The 18,262-nt window shown below is 37.9% G+C and overlaps 1 protein-coding gene across 1 annotated transcript in view; it reads right to left on the bottom strand.

Moving 5' to 3' along the window:
• IMPG1 (interphotoreceptor matrix proteoglycan 1) overlaps nt 1-17,966 on the bottom strand; it is a 127,972-nt gene extending 110,006 nt beyond the window's left edge. Inside the window, 1 exon segment of the mRNA XM_059177249.1 lies at nt 17,900-17,966. Coding sequence (XP_059033232.1) covers nt 17,900-17,966 — 67 coding nt within the window.
• Nucleotides 17,967-18,262: the final 296 nt, after the last annotated feature.

Below are 18,262 nucleotides of genomic sequence, written 5' to 3'. Positions count from 1 at the left end.
TGCAAAATTCTTTGAAAGATCTTTACCTGAAAGATCTTTACCACTTTACCTGAAACAAAGCAAGGTGCTATTTGGGTGAGGATTCCTCTGATACTACATGTAAAGCTATCAACATATCCCCTTGTATTTTCTTCTCTTTTTTCCTCCATTCCTGTGTGTGTGTGTGTGTATTTAATTAATTAATTAATTAATTAAATTTCTTTTCAGCGTAACAGAATTCATTGTTTATCCACCACACCCAGTGCTCCATGCCATATGTGCCCTCCATAATACCCACCACCCGGCTCCCCCAACCTCCCAACCCCTGCCCCTTCAAAACCCTCAGATTGTTTTTCAGAGTCCACAGGCTCTCATGGTTCATCTCCCCTTCCAATATCCCTCAACTCCCTTCTCTCCATCTCCCCATGTCCTCCATGTTATTTGTTATGCTCCACAAATAAGTGAAACCATATGATTATTGACTCTCTCTGCTTGACTTATTTCACTCAGCATAATCTCTTCCAGTCCCGTCCATGTTGCTACAAAAGCTGGGTATTCATCCTTTCTCATGGAGGCATAATACTCCACAGTGTATATGGACCACATCTTCCTTATCCATTCATCTGTTGAAGGCCATCTTGGTTCTTTCCACAGTTTGGCGACCGTGGCCATGTGCTCAACTATATTTGGAAGGGAGTACAGATAGCCCTTCTTTTCACTACATCTGTATCTTTGGGGTAAATACCCAGTAGTGCAATTGCAGGGTCATAGGGAAGCTCTATTTTTAATTTCTTAAGGAATCTCCACACTGTTCTCTAAAGTGGCTGCACCAACTTGCATTCCCACCAACAGTGTAAGAGGGTTCCCCTCCATTCCTTTTTTATTTGGAGGTTTGCAATGTGCTCATAGAGCCTGGTATATCCGACCTGCTGATGTATTACTTCACCAGAAGGTGTCACTATGTAACATAAAATATGCCGAAAACTCTTGGAAAATAAACTCTGTTTGGAATTGTAGATGTTGAGTACTGGCTTTTGTTGATGGCGGTGATTTTTCAGCAAAACAGATCATTTGAGGAAGGTCTGAGACTGCAATGGTGGAATGGACTACCAACAGGTTGGGAGGTTCTCATGAGAGGTGTGGCAAAAATATTTAGGTGTGCAGGAAGGAAGACAACATGTCTATGGGCAGAGCACCCTCTAGCAGGCTAAGAAAAGTGGTCAACACTGACGGTTTAAACTGGTGAGGATCTTTTCTTTTTCTTTTTTTTTTTTTCTTTAGCCACTCTCCCCTGGAGCTAACCCAAATCCTGCAACTTGGTATAGCTATGACAAGTTTGGAAATTTTCATGTATCTAGAAAAGGAATTTAATTCAACAAACACTGAATTCAAATACTAAATTAAAATATGACTTTATCCTAAGGAAAAGTCAAATCTGTCCAAGGGTAGGGTGGCAAAAGCCTCTGAAATACCGGGCTTTTGATTCTTCATTTATTGTTTTAAAATTAAATTGCCTAAGCACATCTACTAGCTAATGTGGAGGCTAGCCCTTCATTCCAAAGTATCTTTTCCACTATAGGTTCTAGGCTGGTGGCCATATGGCCTTGATGTTAGCATGCATCCTGGAAGCCCTGATAGTCCACACCATCTCCGTCAAATCATTTTTTTTCCTTCCTATACCAAAGTTAGCTTCCAGTTTTAGGCTGCTTATGAAGTTTCCATTTCATGGCTCAGCTTTGCCCGTGAATCAGTCTCTTTCTTGGTTATATATTCAAGTGGATCCTTAACCATCCTGTTTGGACCACTCCTCACTAAACTCACTTCTAGAGAGAGATTTTCCAGCCATCTAATCCTGCAGCTTCACAATATAGGATTACCATACACACATTGTGACAATAAAACAGACAACAGGAAAGGAAGGAATGGGGCTTTTATGGCAGCACTGTTAGAGAGCAACAGTCACTGGTATAAGCACTTAGCAAACCCATTATGTTTCCTAAGGGAAAAGGCTGCAGTGCCTTAATGAATGAATTAACAGAAGTAGAGAGAAAAGTTACTGGAATTCCTATAGAACAAAAACTTCCATTCGAAGAACAGAATTCCACAGAGAGAAAGTAGATAACATTCCAGGATCAAATCAATGACTGGAAATTTTCAAAAATAATAATTCAATCTTGCATAAACTTCCTGACCTTACCAAAAATGAGTGGGGGGGTGGTTATGGCCTTTATGCAAGTGCTCAGCTTCTTTGTGATCAAATATATTCCTGTCTACCTACTACCTTAGAAGAAATGTTTGATTACACACTTGAGAAATTTTCCAATGAGCAAGGACAAGATGTACATTGTGCTTAACACACCTGAATATGCCTCAAAACTTGTACAGATATACTGAATGCCTTGTTTAATGTTTTTCCAAAAAGTTGCATGGATTTTAAGCATACTGTTTTCTACACGATCAAGTGAGAAGCACAGGAGGTTCTACATCTTGTTTTCCCAACTTTCTTCCTACATGTGTTCCCATTAAATTTCTATAATACCACCCCCTTCTAGTAAAAACATGTTGGAATAAATGATAGAGAAGATAATCATAGAAATTAAGGAAATGTCTAGTGATTTTCCTTAATGAAATAGGAAGTGAATAAACTCTTTGAATAGTCAGCATACAGATCGATTGACTGTCAACGATGCATGGGTTTCTCTCTTTGAAGCTTTTGAAACTAGGATGCCATCACAGCCTTCCTCACCTTCAAAACGCATTTGTTCAGCAACATCACACTCTATGAGAATGGTGATCAGTGGTCCCTTGTCTCAAAGAATTAGAGCAGTTGCATTATCTTTTTCCTCATTGCAAAATCAGGTTTAGCCATTATATTTGGTATGTCAGAACAAAAAGGGTCAGCACCTTGGAAAACCATTATAAGAAATAAAGGTTGCTAATTCCTATTTTCTTTTTTTAATTTTTAAAATATTTTATTTATTTATTTTTTGGGGGGGATAGCACAAGCAGGGGGTGGGGGTAGGGGCACGGGAGACAGAGAAGCAGACTCCCTGTTGAGCAGGGAGCCCAACACGGGGCTCAACCCCAGGACCCTGAGAACATGACCTGAGCCAAAGGTAGACACTTAATGACTGAGCCACCCACGCACCCTAATTCCTATTTTCTAGTCTTTCTTTCTATACCTTAAGTATTGAGCTCCTTCTCTACCTCATTGCATTGAAAAAACAAAAACCAAAAACCAAAAAATCCCCTAATCTTATAGGTGAGGTACTGATCTCATCTGAGAAATTCGTTGAGGTACAGAATTGCATTTCTTGTTGAGGGCACATGCAACTTGGTGAGTGGGCAGGAACAGGACAGAAGTAAGCAAGAGAAAGGGGGTGTCTCTTTTGTGTGTCCAGAGGGGGTAACCTCTGAATAGGTGGAATCACAAGTTTTTCAGGTGTGGTGTCAGGAGTGTAGGGGCAGGGGTCCAGCAGGGCCATGTGTTCAACTATATTTGGAACAGAAATGTGTGCTAATTCCTCCATCCCTTCATGGGGAGAGAGAGGAGGGCATATGGAGAAGGAGAGGAGAATCAAAGATGACTGGCCTCTCTGTCTGGGAGAGGAGAAAAACCCAATGGAAGTACTTGTCATAGGGTAGTGTGAAGATCTCACACTGCTGCTTTCATCTAACACGTGGCATCGCTTCATAATGGGCGATAGCTGAGGTCCATGCGCAGCCACTGCTGGTTCCAGGGCCTTGTTCCTGCTGTGATTCCAGAACCACAGGAATGCCCTTGACTCTCAAGTGTTCTCAAGGTACATTGTATGGGGTCACACAGATTGTGGGAAACTACAAGATCAACACATTGCCTCTGCACGGAGTGCTACATTTTCTTGAGAATTTAAACAGGGAAGTTTAAAATGTTAAGGATTAGAAATGAATTTCATGTGAGTACATAAGCAAAATTAGCAAAATCCTTTCTCCCCCAAATAAGCCAGTCTTGAAAGTTTGAAAAGTAGGATATTTCTATAAAAGCTGCGGTTAACTGTAAAGTATATTACTTTGAAAAACTGGTGAGTGGAGCTGGTTGAGTGCTGAGGTCAGGTAAACAGGATGTGAAACTGAGGTGAGAACAGTTATGTTCAAGTTGTTCGCCAGCCTAGCTGGGGCTTATTTTGAGGAGCTAAAAAGGAAGCCAGCAGTGTTTTCTCTAGCAACTGGATTTTTAGTACCCCTCAAATCATTCTGGGTAGGCAGTTTCCTTCTCTCTATACAAGTGGGGCCAACTCCCTTAAGTTGCTTTTAATCTTCTCATCCTTACATTAACTTAAATCCTATTAATTTTTTTCCTTTCTTCTGCTTCCCAGTTTTTAATACATCATGGATACTTTTTTGACACCATCTCCATAGGTTTCAGAATCCTTCCAGAGTTTAAATAAACACACAGGTTATGGATAAGAGAATCCAAATGGAATATTACCAGTAAATCTGATATGTGGTTGACCAGTTGCAATTGTACCTTAGAAATGTATGGGACATTATAGTTTAGAGCATTTTTTGAGCGTAGCTTGACACAAATGTTCGGTGGTATGGAAAACAAATGGTTATGCTTGAACAGTACCAGGTAATTCTTAAGCCAGAGACAGTCCATGATAAGTTCATGATCTGCTTAGTAGTGGATTAAGAAGACAAGTGATAGGAATTCACAGAGAACTACCAAGAGCCTACAGAAAAAAAAATTCTCCAAAATTCAGGAAAAAAGAAAGTAAGAATGTGGATTTGTTTATGGGACACATTAAATGACATGTGCCAAATACCCACTTTTCTTCTGGTTCCAGCTGTGCGGGGATGCTGGACCATGGAGTATCTCTCTCCCTGTGATTCCATGGGTGCTATATAGTTGGAACATTAGCTGTAATTTATCTCAGCATCTCTATATTCTAATTCTTATTGCTGCTTGTGATTCTGATACTGCAAACCATGAAAGACAATATTCATCATTTTTAGTGCTTTCATGTAAGTCTGATCTTGGAGTATGTGGGAATTCTGAGTAGAGAGAATTGTATGTATAGCACTGGTGCATATATTTCCATAAACAAAAAACATTTTAACTACTCAAGAAGAACAGAGTTGGGGCAGGTTAAACAGAAATAGTTGTAAATCTCTGCTTGTTAGCTTTTTGATGCACAAAGACCCATCACAATTCATGTAGAGTAGCAAAGTAAACTTCATTTTGAATACCTGTGGGGCTAAAGTTATAGTAAGATAGTCCTGCCTTTTTGAGACACTTGCTAAACTTGGGCAATCACCTATACATGTGTCAGATTTCTAACCTATAAAGGGTATGATAATAATTCCAATACCATAGTTTTGGATTAATACTTGCATGCTATGGTTTTGTTTTGTTTTGAAGACTAAATGACAAAATGTCAAAAGTTTTACAGAAGGCCTGGCACATTGCTTTATTTATTTATTTGACAGAGAAAGAGATCACAAGTAGGCATAGAGGCAGGCAGAGAGAGGGGGGGAAGCAAGCTCCCTGCTGAACAGAGAGTCCGATGTGGGGATCAATCCCAAGACCCTGGGATCATGACCTGAGCTGAAAGCAGAGGCTTTAACCCACTGAGCCACCCAGGCGCCCCAGCCTGGCACATTGTTAACTGTTACTATGATCTGGTACCATTCTATTCTGAGGCTTAAGGCTAGGAACAGGATAGGAATAGAATCACCTGACTTACCAAATAAAATACAAGACATCCAGGCAAACTTGAATTTCAGATGAACAGCTAATAATTTTTTTAGTTTAAGTATATTCCATGTAACATTTGGACACATTAAATGCAAATGGACAAAATGTTCCTGTTAAAAGATAGAGATTGTCATACTGCATTGAAAAAAAAATTCACTATATGCTGTTTTCGGAGACATATATAAATAGGAAGAGAAGTTGAAATTAAAAGGATAGAAAAAGTTATAATTTGCAAACACCAACCAGAGGAAAGTTGGTGTAGCTATATCAATATCGAATGAAGTCAGAGCTGTGCGGGTAAATGTTTAATAACCAGCTCTTGGGGGTGGATGAGAAGGCTTGATTTGTGGCATTTGCTAATTTCCATGTGTCAATATTCCCTCATGGCTGATTTCAAGCCACCAGTGTGACATTACCAAATACTAACTTGTGAAGAGATGTGCACAATTGGCTCCTGCAAGTTAATATGAGTCAGTTTCAGCACACCAGTGGACAAAGTTTCTTATTTGCCAGAAGGTATTAGAAAGAAGATAGTTTAAATGATAGAAGTTTAAAAGTCATCAGAAAGGGTACCTGGGTGGCTCAGTGGGTTAAAGCCTCTGTCTTCAGCTCAGGTCATGATCCCAAGGTCCTGGGATTGAGCCCTGCATCCAGCTCTCTGCTAGGCAGGGAGCCTGCTTTCCCTCCCAACCGCCCCCCCCACCTGCCTCTCTGAATATTTGTGATCTGTCAAACTAATAAATTAAAAAATCTTAAGAAAAATAAAAAAAAATTTTAAAAAGTCATCAGAAGGAGGTAACAAGTCAAGATTTTTTGTACTTAATATTATAACTTCAAAATATATAAAGCAAAAGTTGACAGACTAATAACGAAAGTTAATGAAATCAACAATAATAGCAGGTGAATTTTAAGGATCTTTCTTCAGCAATTGATAGAAAAAGCATATAAACTCAGTAAGAATATAGATGATTGAAAATATAGTTAAATTTGACCTAATAGACATGTATAGAACAGTACAAAACAAAAATATTAAGTATTATAAAACATGTTATATTTATAATATAAAATATCCTTTTTTTCAAACACAGGGAGAATTTATGCAAATATTGGCTATATATTGAACTATAATGCAGGTGCATTATGTTCTCAGACAACAGAGAAGTAAACTAAAAATCAGTTGTAAAAAAACAACTGAAAAATCACATATTTGGAAACTAAAAAAAAAAAAAAATCCTTATAAAAAACTGTTATATCAGAGAACTAATGCCACATATTAGAAATATTTCTAGCAATGATAAACAAGTTTAAGGCACAAAAGAATTCCTTTTAAGATCAATAATAAGGTAAGGATATGTGCAATCATCATTTGTCTTTAATGTACTAGATAGCATCAAGGATAGTAAGAAAATATAAAAAAATAAAAGATACAAAGACCAATAAAGAAAAACTCAAATTTTCTTTTTTTCATGATTAAAAAATTTTTAATTATGTTAAAAAATTCTTAACTCCAAAGAACTACTAGTGAATTTTCAGAATTAAGATTGCGCAGCAAAGCTAAACTAAAACCAATCATTTTTTACATAGAAAAAGTAATAAGAATGCCATTAACACGATCACAATTAATATAAAGTAGCTAGGGATAAATCCAATATATGTAATTCCTTTAATAAAGTAATCATGCAACTTTATTGTAAGGTAGTAATAAAAGGAGAGATAGTCCATGCTCTTGGATAGGAAGCCTTAACATTACAAAGGTATCAATTTTCCCCATATTGATCTAGAGAGTCAACACCATTTCAACTGTGTTTAGTAAGTGTTTTGTCGAACTTGGTGAGCTAATTTTAGAATCTTATGGAAGAATGGGGGGGTCAAGAATAGCTTAGACACTCCTGTAGAAAATGAACAAAGCCAGAGAAACATGGTTATATCATAATATAAGTTTGTGATAATTAAATCAATGTGGTATTGGCTCAGGGATAATAAAATGGACAAAAACTATGTTCATGACAGGAGGGACATCACACAGCAGAGAGGAAAGCAGAAACTACTCAGTAAATGATGCTAAAACAATTAATTACCCACATTAAAAAAAAGATAATGTCTTCCTACTTCCTGTACACACACATACCCCCACACACATGCACAATCAATTTTAGTGGCTTAAGTATGAAAAGTAAAACTTTACAACTTGCATAAGACAATAGAGAAGAATATTTTCATGGCTTTAAGCTAGGGAAGGTTTTAAGTAGGACAGAAAATGAAGTTAAAGGATGAAGTTGAAGGATGATATATTCAACTATGTTAAAATAAAGAATGTCAGCTCATCAGAGGTTACCATTAAGAAAGTAACAAGACAGGCTACAAACTGGAAAAAGGTTTCTGAAGGGTACATAACTACAGATGGACTAATATTCACTTTTATTTATTTATTTAAAAGATTTTATTTATTTGACAGAGATCACAAGTAGGCAGAGATGCAGGCAGAGAGAGAAGGGGAAGCAGGCTCCCCACCATGCAGAGGGCCTGAGATGTGGGGCTCGATCCCAGGACTCTGGGATCATGACCTGAGCTGAAGGCAGACGCTTAACCACTGAGCCACCCAGGCACCCCCCTAATTTTTACTTTTAAGAACTGCTCTAAATGAGTAAGAAAAGACATACATGCCAAAGAAAAAATGCGTAAAATTCTTTAAACATTTTCTAGAAAAGGAAAAAATATATGAAAAGATACTGAAACTCATTACCATGGAAGGAAATACAAAATAAAACAACAATGAGATACGATTTCACTATGATTTCTCCCCCTGCTCCCCCAAACAGTCAGGCAGTACCAATACGAAGTGTGTTTGAGCATTTGGAACAAAATTCTCACTGAAAATGGCACAAACATTTAGGAAAACAGTTTGGTGTCACCTGGTAAAATTGAAAGCATGCATACCTCACAACACCACAATCACTCTCCTACTTAGAACAGAGACAGAGAGGGGCACCTGGGAGCCTCAGTAGGTTAAGCGTCTGCCTTCAGCTCAGGTGGTCCTGGATTGAGCTCCATGGTTTTCCTTCTCCCTCTGCCTGCTGCTCCCCCTGCTTGTTCTCACTCTCTTTCTGTCAAATAAATCAATAAAATCTTGAGGAAAAAAAAAAGAGAGAGAGAGAGAGAGAGAGAGAATGAGAGTCCTAGACTCTGGAGAGACTCTGCCTGCTGTGTGCACCAGCAGACACACAGAGGAGTGAGTGTAAAACAGCAAAGTCCACGGACAGAATAACGGCTGTAGGTGGTGCATCCCTACAAGGCAATAGTGTGTCTCAGATGCCTCTCCCGTACCATCTCAAACCCTCTTAGCCTCACCACTTTCTCAGACCAGCTTTTAGCTCTTCATAAGTTCTGAAGCACTGCAGGAGACACAGCCTACAGCTCTTGGCTGTTGTTTCATAGTTGTTTCATGGCATTTTTCCCTCCTGCCCCAGAGTTTTCTGTTGCTGCTGAGGTATGAGAAGCACCAGGACCCCCAACAGCCCATAAATGTGCACATATATAGGGTTCAGGAAACTGCAGAGAAGTTAATCTTCTTTGGGGCACACTTTTTTTTTTTAAGATTTTATGTATTTATTTGACAGAGAGACTGAGAGCATGAGAGGGGAGAAGGTCAGAGGAAGAAGCGGACTCCTTGCCAAGCAGGGAGCCCGATGAGGGACTCGATCCTGGGACTCTGGGATCATGACCTGAGCTGAAGGCAGTCGCTTAACCAACTGAGCCACCCAGGCGCCCTGAGGCACACTTTTGAGATCTCTTATCAATTCTTTTCCATTTCCCTCCAGGCTCCCACCCTGAAAAAGCACTCTGGAAGGAAGAGGAACAAGTAAACTTTTGTCTCAGGTCTGCTAAATGCAACAATGTGGATGAATCTTAAAAACATACTGTTGAGCCAGAGAACTGTCTTAGGAGAGAACACATACAGAATGATGTTATTCATATTAAAATCACAAAACCAAATCGTATTATTTAGATAAATACACCTATACCTGGAAACACTAATGACAGGCAATGATGTAATTAACACAAAATTCATGACCATGGCTACCTTTGGCACAGAGCAAAGAAAGGGGCAGAGACCCTGGCAGAGCTAACCGGGAACTTATAAGATACGATCAATGGTTTATTATTTAATCTGGGATATGAGCATTTTATTATTATTCTCTAAATATCACAGATATGTTTTGTATACTCTTGATGTACATTTCCCAAGTAAGGAGATCTAGAAGCAATGCATCTAGCCTGGCAGAACTCAAGCAGTCCCTAAGAGTTCAGCTGGAAAGGAAGGTGGAGGCCAGATCATAAGGACCCTCAAGTGAAATTATTGGACTTGATTCTGGAGGCATGGAGGGGGCTTTGGAAGTTCTGTTCTTTACTGTTTCCGCACCAAGCAGTGAATGTGGTAAACAATGAGCTAGTTCAAGCTCAAGAAACAGGAGACAGTTCTGAGGTAGGTATTCACAAGATTTGTCACTGATTTGACTAGTTAGGTTTCATGGGTTTAGGAAATAGAGAAGTCAAAGGTCAGAACCTGAGAGTGGAAACAGTTATCCATTGCCCTGGCCAATAAGGATGAAGACGCCAAAGCTGGATTAAAGAAACACTGTGCGGAAGTTGTTAATGAGGGGTTGTGCTGAACAAGGCAAGCTCACAGGGGCTCCGGGCACCTAAAAGCCAAGTGTGCACGGTCACGTTAGACGCTGTCATGTTGGTAGATGCAAATCAGCCTTGATAGGAGCGTTGACAGCATGGACACTGACAAACTCTGTGAAGAAGAAAGTGTTGCCAAACATTTATCAGCATACCATTTGATAGGATCTGGTGACTGTTTGGATATAAAGAGGAGGTTCTTATATGATACCAAAATTTCCAACTCTAGAGATAGATGATGACAGCCTGCAATGGACAGAAGCATAGTGGATCATGCCAGAAAGGGGGTGGGTGCTGATGATATGACTGAGAACAAATGGACGTGGGCCCTACCCTCACGAAGCATTTAATCTATGTTTAACAGTGTGCATTAGAATGCTCCGTGTAGCTTTTAAAAAAATACATATTCCTGTAACCTATCTATGCCCTAAATTTTTTAAAAAAATTATTTATTTGACAGAAGGAGAGACACAGCGAGAAAGGGCACACAAGCAGGGGGACTGGGAGAGGGAGAACAGGCTTCCCGCGGAGGAGGGAGCCTGATGCGGGCGGCTCGATGGGGCTCGAACCCAGGACCCTGGGATCATGATCTGAGCCAAAGGCAGATGCCCAGTGACTGAGCCACCTAGGTGCCCCTGCCCTAATTTTGTAGAACGGTTAAAAAAAAAAAAAAAGAAACATAGCGGAGGGAATGATTACCCAAACCACTCTATCAGCCCTATTAAATAATGAGACTACTCGGGGCGCCTGGGTGGCTCAGTGGATTAGGCCGCTGCCTTCGGCTCAGGTCATGATCTCAGGGTCCTGGGATCGAGTCCCGCATCGGGCTCTCTGCTCAGTGGGGAGCCTGCTTCCTCCTCTCTCTGTCTGCCTCTCTGCCTACTTGTGATCTCTCTCTGTCAAATAAATAAATAAAATCTTTAAAAAAAAAAAAAATAATGAGACTACTCCCTCCAAACTACCAACATATTTATGATAAAATATTTACCAAAGAAAGGAAGATTAAAACAAACTCCCTGGTGGCTCATAATATAATGAACCGTATATCACATCTTCCCAGAAGGGCAATAAATCATGCTTCTCCAACCTGGCTACAAATTGCCTGGCTAGCTTTAACAATTATTCAGCTTGGGTCCCACCCAGACAAATTAAAATCGGAATCTTCAAAGCTGGAGCCCCAGCACCGGTGTTTTTACCAATGTTGAGAAATGTTGCATTAAATTCTTTAGGCTGGGAAAATGAAACCAATGGAAAGGAGACTGGCAGAGTAAAGCTGCAGGCAAAGTGGTTGAAAATGGAGTTAAAGTCATAGGTAGATAGAAATAACATTAGCAAAAATATGAAATATTTTTATTCTCTTTGAAACAACAGAACGTGAGAAGAGTTTGGATATAGATTGAAAGTTTGAAGTAGAAAAAAGGAGATATCAGATGACTTCAGTCTTTTCAGTATGTAGGAGTAAGTCATCATAGTCCTCTAGTATCCAGCATTTATCGAGCATTTTATAGTAGATGCCTCACAAAGAGCTTCATAAACATTACTTCACTTATCTTCATCACACTATATGGGTGAGACACTGATACTATTATTCCGATTTTATAGATATGAAACCACAAACTGGAGATACGTACGAGATTGAGCAATTTGCTAAGGTCACTTAACTAGTCACAGAGCTGATCTGTACAACTGCGTTCTGTGTTGAATGCAGTCCTGTGAAAGCCTTAAAGCCTTCCTCTTGACTGTGCCATTATGTGAATGAGGGAGAATCAGGCTGCTGGCTTGAGGAGAGAGAGAGGTTTGGAAATTGGACTCAGAGATGAGTAGAGCTGTGGACTGGTTTGGAGGGCCCGACTAGGGTTATGGTGCATGAATTTGTTTCGTGTAAGCACTTTATTTTGGATTCTCTAAAACATCTGGCAGCTCAGAAATGAGAGTGGACAAAGTGAAAGCTAAATTTACCCAGAGTGAGATTAACCAAGCAAATAGGGCAGAAGATCAAGGAGTGAGGTTTATATTGTACTGTCAAGATGAGTGTTGAGGAAAGCTGAGGAGTGGCCTCCAGCACCTAGGATTAATGAGTAGGACACTGAGGCCTAGATGGGCTATACAAGTGGAGGAACTGGGAGAAGCTGAGGGACTGGGATGTTTTGATGAGACTAAAACTCAGATTCCATAAAAGGAAGAAAGAGAAATTATTAGAAAGGGATATTTCAGAATTGTTGATCTCTAGAGTTTGAAAATATTGTAAATCTGGAGGTTAAATTTCAGAGTTTTGATGGGGAAGTACCTTTGGTTTCAGAAGAGACTTTCTGAATGTGTCACATCACATCCATTAGGCCAAGTTCTGCTTTTAAATACATAATCATAAATAAGGCACTTAGTGCTAAACTTAGATTTTAATGGTAGGCATTTAAAAGGATACCATGAATAAATGACTCTATTTTGTTAAGGAGTTCAAAATGCCACACTTTTTTCTTAATGAGTAACAAAACTCCTAAAATTATGCCTTCATTTTTAGGGTAGAGGATATGGCCTATGATCTCTCCTGTGTTCAGTCATGCAAACAGTCATACAACAGAAATGGCACAGAACCAGCAATCATCTGGTGTTAGAAGAGGAAAGTTGGCTTATGAATTAATAGTAAAATCCATATTAATTTCACTCATCATATTATATTGGACTGATTAATAGACTAAGCAGGTATAAGACAGGACTGGATACAGCTCAAATCCCAGTTTTGGTTCTAATCTTCTCATACTGAATGACTTTAGGAGCGTTACATAGTATTATTCTCTGCCCTGGGCTCCTGAACAGAAATGAGCAGATTGTCTACCAGCCACTGAAATCTTGAGAAGATTAATTAAAATGTGCTTGAGCTTTTATAAAAAAAAAGGATATTTAAACTAAAGGACTGTTAATATGATAGCTACGTACAAAGTGTTTTGATCAGGTCTGAACTGACTAAAATGGTTGGTAATAGTGCCCTTGGGTTTCAGAGTTGGGCTTAATTAAATGTAACTTTTGTTTCTTCATAAATGAAGCAGGAATCTTAAGACAGACAAATTAGCCCTACATATGTTATTTCTATATAAAGTTAAAGTATTTCTGATGTGGAAAGTTTTCATTAGTTTCAAGGTCCTGAATTTTCTCCACAAAATTTCTTTTGGTGTAGTTTCCTTTAATTTTTCTCCTAGGAGAGCAATTATGAAAATAGATGCTTGTTGCAGTGAGTGCGGGGACTAAAGATGGCTGAATGAAGAAAACCAAGTTGGGATGAATTAAGATGACTTTACAAAGGCACATGGAAAGACATTGTTTCCGGGGACTTGGGTGGCTCAGTTGGTTAAGGGGCTGCCTTTGGCTCAGATCATGATCCCTGCGTCCTCAGACTGGGTGCATCAAGCTCCCTGCTCAGCGGGGAGTCTGCTTCTTCCTCTGCTCCACCCCTCCTCCCCCCCACCCACTGCTCTTTCTTGTTCCTCTCTCTCTCAAATAAATAAATAAAATCTTTTTAAAAAGACATTGTTTCCTGAAGAATGACTGTCGATGGGAGAATATTTATCTCCTGAATACAACCATATGCTTAGAAGCATTTGTAACGTTCTGTAGCTCCTTCTTATTCTTCCCACATTCACTGTGGCCAGAGGGGAGTGCAGCAATGAGAGTATATTCTCAATAAATAATTATAGTGATGCATGTAGTTCACACTTGACAATGGCATTTCCATATATGAATTCCCATTACCATGACTATGCCAGTCAACCATATCGACTCATTGTAGGATAAGCTTTGGCATGCTGGTTACCTTGGTCCACAGCACCTTCTTTCCTTATTAAAATGGTTCCATCAGACTTGGTGCTTCTGATTTGTGCCATTGAAATGCCAGTGACACTGTCTCTTACTCTCAGTGAGCTCAGACCCAACGGTTGCTAAAAACTGTCCACTTTGGAAGGCTGAAACTCACAGGGTGGTCAGAGACTTTCCTTCCTTTCAACAAGCTGCTCTGTGGTATTCCAAAGATTGGTATAACCGATTCCCTCCCGCGACTGCAGAAGTGTCTTTCACACCCTGAAGTAAGAGGCAGCAGTGTGGATGGAGACCTCAGGCACCCTGGAGGCAGATACTGCACAATATAGCAATGATGTCAGAACTTCTACTGTGGTCATTACCACATATATGCTGAATTAGAATATAAGCCTAGAAACCATTGTGGGGGGAAGAAAACCCAAACCTTTGTTGCCTTAGATAGATTATTTTAAAACAGCATAAAATCTGCTGTGAACATGACTGTGGAAACAAAGGTATATAGGATCTGAATTTCCAGAGACGATTAGCATGCAAACACAGTGTATATTTAAGGAGGCTGCCCACTCATGATTGATATAAATGGCCAAGAAAGCAGCAGGTCTTGTCAGTGCTGCCTAATTAGTTCACACATGTAATCGTCCTTTAGTGTGATCATTGATAAAGGTATAGAGGGGCCACAAGGCAGAATTTGCTTTTTATTTTTAAAGTAAGTATTTAATCTAACAAATGGCTTCAGGTGTGCTGCCAGAGTCTGCAAGGTTGAACACAAAGTGTCTTCAATTTACACAGCTTTGATGATAAGGCCATCTTCTCAGATATAACTGAACAGAAAGTCCGCCTTGAACTTTTTGAATTACACTGTCCTGAGACTATAGCAGAGATGAACAAAGTCTAGGAGCTTCAAAGTTAATGTGACTGTCATTGGGCAGCCATCTCAGACCTAAAAATGAAACCATGTTTTCTGTTAATGGAGCCACAGCGAGGGAAAAAACTTCCTGGGTAATTTTATGAAATGCGAACATATCCCAGTAGTAAAGGCTTAGCAAGAAGTAGAGTGTCTTCAAATGCAAATTTTTCTGACACTTCATAGCTATAAAAATAATTACCATACCTTGGTAACTTTAATTTAAAGGTTTCATTTAGTATACAACCAACTGTAATGCAAAAGGCACATACTCTGATAAACACTATTTCCATTTTAGGACTTGCCAAGGGTAGACTTTTTTCTCTCCTCTTACTCCACACATTGTGATGTCATAAGCAATTAGATGAAATTATTTATGTGAAATGAAAGGGTAAAAGCGTAAAGCAGTACTGTGCATATCAGATGCAACTAGCATCCCCACTATGAACCTGAGAGGAGCCTTGGTAAGTCACTTTTCTTCGAAATTATCAAACTGTCCTGTTGTGTAAACAGTTTTATTTAATAAATGTTTTGCAGCCAAAAGTGTTTCGCTTTACATATCAATGGAAAAAGTACATTTAGAATTGAAAAGCTTAAAGGAAAACTTTGAAAGTATTGGCATGTCTTTAAGTTTCTTAATACTCTGTGTCTAGTGCAGTATTGGGTAGCTGGTAAACACTGTGGAATTGAATCGGGAAAAGTCACCTTAAGGCATAGGAAAACTTTTGAGAAGCAAATTGGCAAATATGAATCATATACCATAAAACTGTTTATGCTTCTTTGTCCCAATAATTTTACTTTAGTGAACTTATGAGAAGAATCTTAAATACTAAGAGAAGCTATAGCTAAGGATATTAATTGCAATGGTATTCATAATAACAGTATAATTAGGAAAAACTATTTCTCTTTTGTTCAGTATTATGTAAAGCAAATCATGACATATCAACTGAAAGGAACATTATACAGCCAAAAAATGATACTTGTCAAAACTAGGTTGCAATTTAGAACATTCATCTAATATAACAGAAGTATAAAAACCCTGACATAAAATTGTGCTGTAGAACTGCAATCATGTAAAAATTAAGTAACTATACATAGAAGGAAGACTGAGAAAACATATGAAGGTGCTACGTAGACTGTATTTGAGTGGAAGTGCAGCTTTTTTCAAACCTTTTTTGATTTTTTAAGTAATCTATAATTTTTAAAAAAGAAACTTTTGAATTTGTGCTCTCAGTTGTTATGCTTAACAGCTAGTTATATTAAATTGAACTCTTCTCACTCCCCAAACCATTTTTTATGTAAATATACTCATGATGGTTAATTAGACACAAACGGAAAACCAGTCTAGCTCTAGTACATAAATTCTAATTAATGTAGACCTCAGTAATTGGAGATTAACAGAAGTTTGCAGATCTCAGATTCTTGTAGAATAAAAAGTCCCTGATGAGTAAAATATTAGGATGTTTTATTACACAGTTAATCCTACTTTGTTTTGTAGAAATTGGCATATAATAAATTATGCTTTTTGGTGAGCTTATTTAACTTTCTGTAAGTGATTATGCTATTTGTAATTGTAATGTTTGATATACAATGTACAAAAATAGCAAAAACAGTTAAATAATTTAACACAATTATTTAAACAACAACAAAAACCCAAAGCTGAATTACCTAGTCAAGTATATAAAATAGACAGTATGCTTGCTCAGCAGATTAAGCTCAAAATACATGGGAATCCATGCTCTGTTTCTAGTTAAAATGTTTTCATAAATGTAAACATTTATATATAATTGACATTGAAAGGAAAGGTAAGTAAACTTTTGTTTCGCCCACCATCACTTATATGTTGAAAAACATAAAAGGAATTTTTATATAATCTTTTCTAGAAAATTAATGCAACCTCTAAATGCAACCACTAAAAAGTTAATAACTGATGGGATCAGTTATTTTGGTTCTTAAAATGCAACAAATCTTTGTTTTATTTACTCTGGACATTTTCAATCTAATACTTCAATTAAAATGTTAATTTTCTGAGGCTGTGTCATCCTTATGTAAGAACCAAACATTGATTTCAAATGTCTTAAAAAGCCTGAATATGTTATAATGACAGGGTTTATTGTTAAAAAAAAAAACAAAACAAAAAGAAAGTGATGCTTTCTTCAACAGGTTTTAAAAAACTACATTATTTTTCTTCAATATGACTGTTTAGTTGCTTGCTTTAATTTTAGATTTATTTGAAGATTTTTCATAAGAACATTCACTGCCTCATTCTTTTATGGATATAACTTTTGAGTTTGTCACCATCATGAATTCTGAAGACAAAGCTCATTAGCTATTTTTTAAGGAAAATCAACTCATGATTTAACTGTGAAAAAGTAAGAAATACATTTTTTTGTCTGATCATAGCTTAAAACACTAGTTTCAAAAAAATATTAGTTTCAATTTAAAAATTTTATTTGTCAATTTTAAGAGATAAATGGAATGGTTTCATGGATCTACTATTGTAATTGATATTAGTAATATGAATTTGTATTCAATGTCTTATAAAAGCAAAAATGGTTTATTTATCTCTATTTTGTTAACACAAATTGCACTTAAAATTATACAGCAAATAAATATTCAATTGAGTGAAAATCATTTCTGACAATCATTCAATCAATTAAGCAATATAATTCAGGGCCTACTATATCCCTCTGAGGCACTGTGTTGACTTTCTTCTTTTCGAATGCTCACTTCTGCAAATATATTTTATAGATAAGCAAAATTTAAAAATAAATATTTAAATAACTTACCTTTGGTTCCTTGAACTTGGAGAAGAATCCAAAGAAGAAAAATAGCCCTTCTAGTTTCCAAATACATTCTGGCTTTTGTGCATTGGTAATTCTGGTAACAATCACAGAACAGTCCCAAATCTCATAAAAAAATAAATAAATAAAATGACAGAAATAGGAAAAATAATTAAATATTGATGCCAACTGAGTGAGAATAACCTTCTTGGTTTACCTTTATAAGGGTGCTAATTTATGAAGAACAGGAAGCAGTGTCTGTTTCTGGAATAATCTGTTTATCTTCCCCTCAGGAGTAATCTCGGCTTAAGGGCCAGCTGGAGGAACCTTTATCTCATTAACCTTCTGGAGAAGCATCTGTCAGCCTAG

This window comes from Mustela lutreola, chromosome 6 (genome assembly GCF_030435805.1).
Source record: "Mustela lutreola isolate mMusLut2 chromosome 6, mMusLut2.pri, whole genome shotgun sequence".
NCBI lineage: Eukaryota > Metazoa > Chordata > Mammalia > Carnivora > Mustelidae > Mustela > Mustela lutreola.
Note: the sequence above shows the minus strand (reverse complement) of the source record. Positions and strands in the feature narration are given on the sequence as shown.